The sequence below is a fragment of the Aedes albopictus genome, chromosome 3, assembly GCF_035046485.1.
Source record: "Aedes albopictus strain Foshan chromosome 3, AalbF5, whole genome shotgun sequence".
NCBI lineage: Eukaryota > Metazoa > Arthropoda > Insecta > Diptera > Culicidae > Aedes > Aedes albopictus.
The window spans coordinates 301751398-301760229 of NC_085138.1; the positions used below are offsets into that span (position 1 = coordinate 301751398).

The window sequence follows — 8832 nt, forward strand, 5'->3', positions numbered from 1 at the left end:
TTCATGCAGCTCAGATCTGGCATCACGATACTCACCGCATCCCCATATAACATGTTCGATATCCTGGTAAGCCACTCCGCAGAGATTGCTTCCCGAGAGCCCAATACGGAAGGTATGTGCGTTCAACAAATAGTGGTTGGACATCAGCCTACACATTACACGAATGAAATCGCGGCCTAGATCCAACCCTTTGAACCATGCCTTCTGCGACACCTGTAGGATGATAGAGTGCAACCATTTACCCAAGAAACAATGATAGCTGAATAACAGCTTATTCAGCCAAAATTTTTGAAATCAAGCTGAAAAGCAGTTTATTTAGTCATTGTACAGCAAAAATGTTTGTTGGGTACCCATCTCTCCTATTGTGTTGCCAGCTGATCAAGGTCTGCTGACGGGCCAATGCAAAAAAATAGTCTAAGCCGATTTGACGCTCCAAAATATCTCCTTCGCTCCTTCTCCTTCGCGCCCACCTTAGCCAGAGAGTCCGTTTTCTCCTTGCCCGGAATTGAGCTGTGAAGGGACCCAAGCTATGGTGATGATGTATGAGCGTTTGGACAAAGCATTCAAGACTTGGAGTATTCATATCCCTATCAGGAAGTACGCTGAGTGCTTCATCGGTTTCATTGACCGAACAGAATTCAGAGAGCTTAGACTGTCAGTAAAAATGAAATAGTGCTCAGGTGGAAGAGTGCGAATGTACTCTAAGGTGTAATTATACATATGTCGAAAATAATAAAGAGTAAGTGTACCAGTTATTGCCATAGTGGTTCCCTATTTGGCCATAGTGGTAATTTAGAAAGTTTTCAAGCTTTGACTTACACCTTGTCCTTTTTTTACGTCCATGCTTGGCTGAGCGACAAAAAATTCTACCGCTAAGACAATGAGCAAACTCAACAGTTTTATATTTTTTAAAACATCTTCGTGATTAGGAGAAGTGTACAAAAATATAAAAATGTGTATTTTGATCATTATTTTGTCGGTAGAATTTTTTTTCGCTAAGCCAATAGTGGACGTAAATCAAGGTTTAGGTGTATTATGAAAGTTTTAGTAGCAAGAATTTTAACGTATCTTGTCATTAAAACTCTTGAAATGATGCAAAATTTTGAGTTATCTCAAACAACCACTATAAGGAACCACATTGGTGATAACTGGTACATTCAGCCTATTAGATACGTCAAAATAATGGTGATACATTCAAAATCTCATATAAAAACTGACAACTTGTGCAGTATGGATATGTATGGATTTGACCACCTTCCTGAGCCTATTTTCTTGCTGATCGTTCATCGAACTATCAAAAAAGCTGCTACTCAACGTACCGCATGGTAAGGTTCGCTTCTATATTTTACCACTTCTGACGGGACACCATTTCCCAAACTTGTCGGAGCTATCGGCACTTTGAAGCTGGCAAATAAAATTTGAAGCTTTGCAATTACGCCAAATCTCCGATTTCCAATGATTGTATGGTTCTCCAAACTATCTGATGTTACGACAATTACTGAAATCTTTCAAAAGTATCACAACGCACCAAGATCTTTTACAAAAAATTTTCATAATTACCACAAATTTTTCATAATTAAAAATGAAATCCATATCGTAAATAACATTCATTATCATTTTTTCTAGAATTTTCCGGAAATGGAACTTCATTTTTTTGCAAATACTAAGAAAATAAAATGTGAAAGTGTTCCATGATCAGATTTGAAAAGCTTTTTTAGATTTTCTGATTAAAACTTCAAAAGTTTTACAAACAATATGGCTTTGTCTAAAGTTAAATGTTTTCGCAATTAATTCACCAAATATAAAGTTGCAAAATTTGTTGCAAAAGCATTTTGAGATTATGAAAATTGACAAAACATTCGCTCCACAATAACTAATTTCGAAATTTTCGCCCCCTTTGATGTGATTTTCGCCCCCCAGGGGGCGGTTTCGCCCACTTTGGGAATCACTACCATAACCGGTTCCGTAACACTACTAGATCTCCTAAATATGGTATGATGCTATTTCCTGACTAATTGTTTATCAGGTTACTTATACATGGGTTTGTTGTACTTTTATATTCGACCACTTCCATCAGGATAGTAGAATAACTAGCCGTAGAAGTTCAATGTCGCGATTATTCGTGTGACTAACATCTAGTTTGCCACGCCCTTACAGCATCAGTAGCGGACTAGAAGTGTCAAATAAATTTTATTTACCAAAACAAAAGATCCTCTATCAGCTGGACAGTTAAAAACAATCAATTTTTACAATTAAAATTATAAATTTAATTCAATAGGAAAAGTGACTACAACGCCATTGGAATTCTAGTGTATTTCTATTATCAGGATAATCGGAACTAGTTCCAGGATACAAGCGGTAGTCTTTAATGGGGTATGATCCTATTTTCTTGATAACTGGTCTTCAGGTTGTCAAAAAGCCTTGATTTAATGTGTCGCATGAATGGGATTGGTTCAGATGTTATTTTCCCACTTCCAGTGGGTTACCCTGAATCGGTTCCGGAACACTACCTGTTATCCAAATATGGTCTGAGATCATTTTCTTCCTAACTGTTCATTGCGTTACTTAAAAATCCGTGATTTGGAGTGTCCCATGCAAGGGTTTGGATCACTTTTAGTTTTGACCACTTCCATCAGGACACCCAAAACCGATTCCGGAAAACTACCTGTAGTTTCAAATGTGGTCTGATCCAATTTTCTTGCTAACCGTTCATCAGGTTATTGAAAAAGCCACGATTCCATGTGTCGCATGCATAGGTTTGGTTAACTTTTATAGTTGGCCACTTCCGACGGGACACCCGGAACCGATTTCGGAACACTACCAGTACAGATATGATCTGTGACTATTTTCATGCTTACCATTAATCAGGTTATCGAAAAAACCGCTATTTGATGTGTCGCATGCAGGTTGGTTCACTTTTATATTTGGCGGGATACCCGGAACCGGCTCCGGAATCAATGGTTCAGATATGGTCTGAGACTATTTTCCTATCTATCGTTCATCAGGTTATCGAAAAACCCGCCGTTTGATGTGTCGCTTACATGGGTTTGGTTCACTTTTATGATTGGCCACTTCCAGCGGGACACCCGGAACCGATTTCGAAACACTACCAGTTCAGATATTGTCTCTGACTACTTGCATGCTTACCATCAATCAGATCATCGAAAAGTCGCACTTTGATGTGTCGCATGCATGGGTTTGGTTCATTTTTATATTTGCCCACTTTCGGTGGGATACCCGGAACTGGTTCCGGAACAATACCGGTTCAAATAAGGACTAAGACTATTTTCAGTTTGCCGAAAATGCCGCGGTTTAATGTGTCGCATGCATAGGTTTGTCCTCCTCTCCTCTTCTTGGCGTAACGTCCTCACTGGGACAAAGCCTGCTTCTCAGCTTAGTGTTCTATGAGCACTTCCACAGTTATTAACTGAGAGCTTCCTCTGCCAATGACCATTTTGCATGCGTATATCGTGTGGCAGGCACGAAGATACTCTATGCCCAAGGAAGTCAAGGAAATTTCCTTTACGAAAAGATCCTGGACCGACCGGGAATCGAACCCGTCACCCTCAGCATGGTCATGCTGAATACCCGTGCGTTTACCGCCTCGGCTATATGGGCCCTAGGCTATATGGGCATAGGTTTGTATCATTTCCATATCTGGCTCCTTCCTGGGGTATCGGACCGGAACACCTAAATGGCGATAACTCCGATACGGCTGGACCGATCCGAACCATTTTCAACAGTAAACAATGGGACCGCGAATGAACCGTCGGTCATAAAAATCGGTTGAGGTTTACTACCAAAAAGTGATGTGAGTTTTTATGTACACACTCACACACATACATACATACATACATACAGACATCACCTTATACCGAGGGTAGATAGTTGGATTAATAGGCGCCATGGGGAAGTCACATTCCACCTGACACAGGTCCTTACAGGTCATGGTTGCTTCCGACAGTATCTACACCGTTTCGGGCATGCGGAATCTCCCGAATGCCCAGTGTGCAATGGTTTAGAGGAAACGGCGGAACACGTTTTGTTCGTGTGCCCGCGTTTTCGCACAATGCGTGACCGCATGCTTGCCACATGCGGGGAGGACACAACTCCGGACAACTTGGTCCAGAGGATGTGTAGGGATGAGTTTGGCTGGAACGCCGTTTCAACGGCTATTACCCACATCGTCTGGGAGCTACAGAGGAGGTGGCGCGTGGACTCGGAGAATGGCTAGTCCAGATGCAGTACAAGAGGTGGTCCAGGGGTTCGGAGTCGGCTTCGTAGGTCATACCGGTGCCCTGCGGTCGAGATCGACCCTTACAACGATTAAGTGGCCGCGGAGAGGAAGTCCCGGTAGCGGTGCTGTCGTGGCGTCGGTCTACTGGGTTGGATCCGAGCCCGCGGTTGGAAAGGGGTCCCCGGCAAGGGTCGGGGTAGGTGAGATCCTGCTGTCTGCAACCTACGGATGCATCTGATAGGGCCTGAAGGGTAGTGATACCCTTCCTTTGCGGGCAGGTCAGATCGGGTTGCATGTGGGCATCAGTTCTTGATGTCCGCTCAGCAGTAGGGCGCGGGCGGGGTTGACCCTGCCCGCCTTCCGAGGACAAAGGGAGTGGCGAGGACCACTCGGGAAGCTGGCTAAGCGCCAGCATGCTACCGTGATGGACTCTCCAAAGCGAGTCATCGATGTTCGTTGCTGCAGACGCAGCTAACCTTGTGGGTGCGATGTGCACTAGCCCCTCTCTGAAGCAATACCTTCTTGGTGGTTCCGGAGAGACGTAGGGTTTGGCGACCATAGGAATGGTTTAGTGGGTACGAGGAGAGAGTAGTCCTGGATTTTACTTTTGTTGTAGAAGACGGCCTGTCAGACCTACACTACCCTAACCTTCTGTTGGGGTGTCTGTTGAGCAGATTATCCCCCTATGGTTTAGAAGAAAAAAAAAATACAGACATCACCTCAATTCGTCAAGCTGAGTCGATCAATGACATTTCTTTGAAACTAAACAATGCGAGAGTTCTTATTTATGCGGATGATATGAAGTTGTATTTAGAAACACGAGACGTAGAAGATATCCACATGTTTCAAGAAGAAATTAATATATTCTCAATTTGGTGTCAAAAAAGTCTATTTAAACTGAACGTAAAGAAATGTAAATCAATTGCCTTTTCTAGAGAGCGAAACACATCAAACATAAACATATTCCTAGGGAATGAGGAAGTGGAAAAATGTGAAATAATAAAAGACTTAGGAGTAGTATTAGATAAAAAGCTATCATTCATCGACCATTACAACACGATTATTAACAAAGCAAATAACATGCTTAGATTTATCAAACGTTTAAACTACAATTTTCACGATCCATATACAATAAAAACTTTATACATTGCATATGTGAGATCAATACTAGAATACTGCAGCATAGTTTGGTCACCATTTTCCGTCACGCACGAGGAGCGAATCGAATCTGTACAAAAGTTATTCTTATCGTTTGCACTCGGTAAACTAGGCTGGACAAGATTTCCTCTTCCTTCATACAAAGCCCGATGTATGCTAATAAACATACAAACTTTAAAAGAGCGCCGTGAGTTCGCAATGGTTTCATTCATTAATGATCTGGTTGCTCATCGAATAAATTCAGTCGAACTGTTATCTAAACTTAGTTTTTATATACCATCTCAACCACTACGAAATCGAAACATTTTCATAACAAACAATCATCGCACAAACTATCCAAAATTTGGTTCTCTAAATCAAATAATGGTTTCTTACAATAAACACTCTGAGATTATTGATTTTACATTAACAAAAGAAAAACTAAGAAAATATTTCAATACTATCCATTAAACACGAAACGCAAAGCTAGCTCTCAATATCTGTTTTAAATAAATGAACTAATTTGTATATCATCTAATTTTTAAGAAAAAATATGTAATATTCATTGTAACAAATTGGTCTACTCTTTGTTGACGACAAATAAATAAATCAATAAAAATTTGTATTTGTGTCGAGGCTTATATTAAAAAGTCATTTTTGGAGTGAACATATAGCCTTTCTAGTACACTCAGTGTACGAGAAAGGCAAAAAAAAAAAAGAATGTAAAGTGACAACGCCGTTCAAATACTTGATTAAACTGTGTTATTTATTACTTGTTCCTTTGGTCAACATGATAAGGGTTGTTTTGCGGTAATCCCATTCCATAAAACTATCCTGATGCAACTACATAAGACAACAAATTGGTAGCCAACGCATCTAGCGGAATATTGCCAATCACGTTTCGCAGATCCTGTACCGAACAGTAGCTCACAGGACCATGGGTTACATTTGAAACAACACTTGCATTCCATCCATGAGACTGCCCACCCAAGCCGCATATCGGATCTTCATCAAGGAACGGATTGTTGCTGACAACCAGAGCAATAGCGGCATCCAAATCCGGAGATTTCACTATCTTCCACAGCCATTTTGGTACAGGAACTCGCCCGTTGCTCAAAGTAAAGTCCACACAATGATCCCACATGGAACATAGGGATAACGTGTCATAAGCTCCGGTATAAATGTTCAAATTTCTCTTGGAATTGTCGGCAAGAGTTCGCACACTTTCTTCCAGATACTTCCAGTTGCCGTTGTTGATTGAGTCCCACATGCCAACGACATTGATGAAGAAATATGTCGACCACTGCCACGTGGTGAACAGCTCATCCGCATGCGGCGTAAGATGCCCTTTTTGCAAATAGCTCAAATCGTAGTACAAACGCGCCGATCCTCGTGGATTATAATCAGCTGCAAATAAAGCGGTAAGCCTATCAAATTGAGCATCTTGTGTATATGCAGTCTCCACGTCTATTTCTGGGGGAAAACCTGCTACTTTGAAGGATGGCCTAGATGACGTGCACCTATCTGCAATTGAACAATACTGTAGTCGAAAATATGCAATGTATTGTACAATGTATTGTACAATGCTGCTGCTTACGTGCGATTTCATTCCCATATACTGTGTGACGAGTATATATTGTAGTGGCAGCTGTTTCGTTAAAACAAATGTAGTAAAGGTCGAAAAATCGATTTCCAATGTTGGGAAAAGGGACATCAAATCCAACTGCTTTGTATGTTGCTGGGCACAGATTTGGAATAGGGCTTGTTCGTACGTTTCCGGTCACTCTATTATCGCACGAAACCTGTGTGATCAGCAGCGCCGAGTCGTCATGAACATATTTAAACGCTATTCCGAGTACACATTCAATTTCAGCTGATACTCGATTTACTGACAAATATAAGAGAAAGCTATACTTAATCAATCTTTAGGCGTAAAATAACCAACTGTATCTTACTAACATCCACTAATACTATTACGTGATCCATCCGATGGAGGACATGCGATCCAACTCTTTTCCCCCGAAGCCCACGACAGATTTCCGTCGACGGGCATCATCAACGACCTAGGATCACCAACGTTGAAGAAGACTGGTTGCTTTTCTTGTAAACGTCTAATGTGCACTTGGCATCCCGGTCCTTTAAAGAAAATATAATAATCACCAAAAGCTCAATATTAAACACCGCTTGAACACTCACGTGGACGTTTCTGTCCCAATTGATCAACAATGACAGCACCAGCAACACCGGCACCAGCAGCTATACCTGCTGCTTTCTCCGGGTTTTTAGAAACGAATTGCTCAACCTTATTGGCTACTTCTTTGCCCTGATTTACTATTTTGGGGATCCATTTGCCTATTTGACCGAAAATAAATTTTGGAAACTGAGGCCTTGGTGATCGTTTTTCTCTGTGCTTGGTGCTTTCTTCGTTGAAAGATGCGACACAGTTCAGACAAACTATAACCAACAAGAATACTGCAATACCACACTTTTTTGCCATATCGGATGCTCTGCGGACAGACCGTCGCTAGTGACTACTAATTAATAAGGTGTGGTTTGCATTTATAAGGTAGATAAGAGAAATAGTTAAAGTGCATCTTATCAGCATCTCATGTTTAGCAATAGTGACAAATGTTGCCTGACTCATGTACATGATGTAACACTCTTTAAACTTCCTTTACTTCCTTTTTAGGGTTGTCGAAAAATCGTACCGTGAATTCTTATAAGTAAAAATGACATTTTATTATGAACGCTTCTGCTCAGTCATGGCACGTTCAAAAAATTATAATACCTATTGCTGAGTTTTTTGATTGTCTTTGCTGCGAAAATGACTTTATAGTGTACTTATTTTCTGAACTTATGGGGCATTTCGAACTCCATTAATCCTCGAGTGATCGCGCTGTTGTATTTTGTACAACACGTTGGGAGAATCTCGCTTTTTGTATTCAGAATTAGCGTGGTGCTGGCAGTGGTGGCCAACTGTGCGAGTTACGGAAGGTTGAAAGGTTTTCCATCAGATCTATACAATCTCTATATAATCGTAATGAGTTGAGATCATGTAATACTTGTTTGGAGAGCTTTTTGATGATCCAAATGTATTTCCTGATTAAATCTTAGCATGAAATCTCAGAGGAATCTTTGGAGAAATATCTGGAACAATTTTCGGAAAAATCCTTGTAGAAAAATCTCTGCAAAAACTCCTGAAAGACTCGGTGTTGCAATCTCCGGAGGCGTTTATGGAGATAGGCAGAATTCATGCAGACATTTATAGAAGATTTTAAGAAGAACTCCTAAAGCAATGTCTGGTGGAATCTATTCAGAAATTCCTAGAGGAATTGGTGAAGATACTTCTGAAGTAATTGCTGGAGCAGATCTCCTCAAATAATTATTGCGACAATTTGTAGAAAAATCACTGGAGAATTCATCAGTGTTACTCCTGGAGGTATTCCTGCAGTATTGGT

The 8832-nt window shown here is 40.9% G+C and overlaps 1 protein-coding gene across 1 annotated transcript; it reads right to left on the reverse strand.

The window, feature by feature from the left end:
- Positions 1-6119: 6119 nt before the first annotated feature.
- LOC109418600 (uncharacterized) lies at positions 6120-7924 on the reverse strand. The gene is made up of 4 exons (XM_019692805.3): positions 7571-7924; positions 7334-7510; positions 6972-7262; positions 6120-6898 (listed from the first exon to the last, which is right to left on the reverse strand). Exons 1-4 carry the CDS (start codon positions 7869-7871, stop codon positions 6204-6206), a joined length of 1464 nt encoding a protein of 487 aa, XP_019548350.2. The 5' UTR covers positions 7872-7924; the 3' UTR covers positions 6120-6203.
- Between the last annotated feature and the right edge of the window lie 908 nt (positions 7925-8832).

What these genes read in the sequence shown, in the direction of transcription:
- LOC109418600 (XM_019692805.3), bottom strand. Translation starts at nt 7,871, where the DNA reads ATGGCAAAAAAGTGTGGTATTGCAGTATTCTTGTTGGTTATAGTTTGT. An exon ending in ACGTAATAGTATTAGTGGAT is followed by an intron (nt 7,263 to 7,333) that starts GTTAGTAAGATA and finishes TATATTTGTCAG; the next exon opens with TAAATCGAGTATCAGCTGAA. An exon ending in ATATGGGAATGAAATCGCAC is followed by an intron (nt 6,899 to 6,971) that starts GTAAGCAGCAGC and finishes GTTCAATTGCAG; the next exon opens with ATAGGTGCACGTCATCTAGG.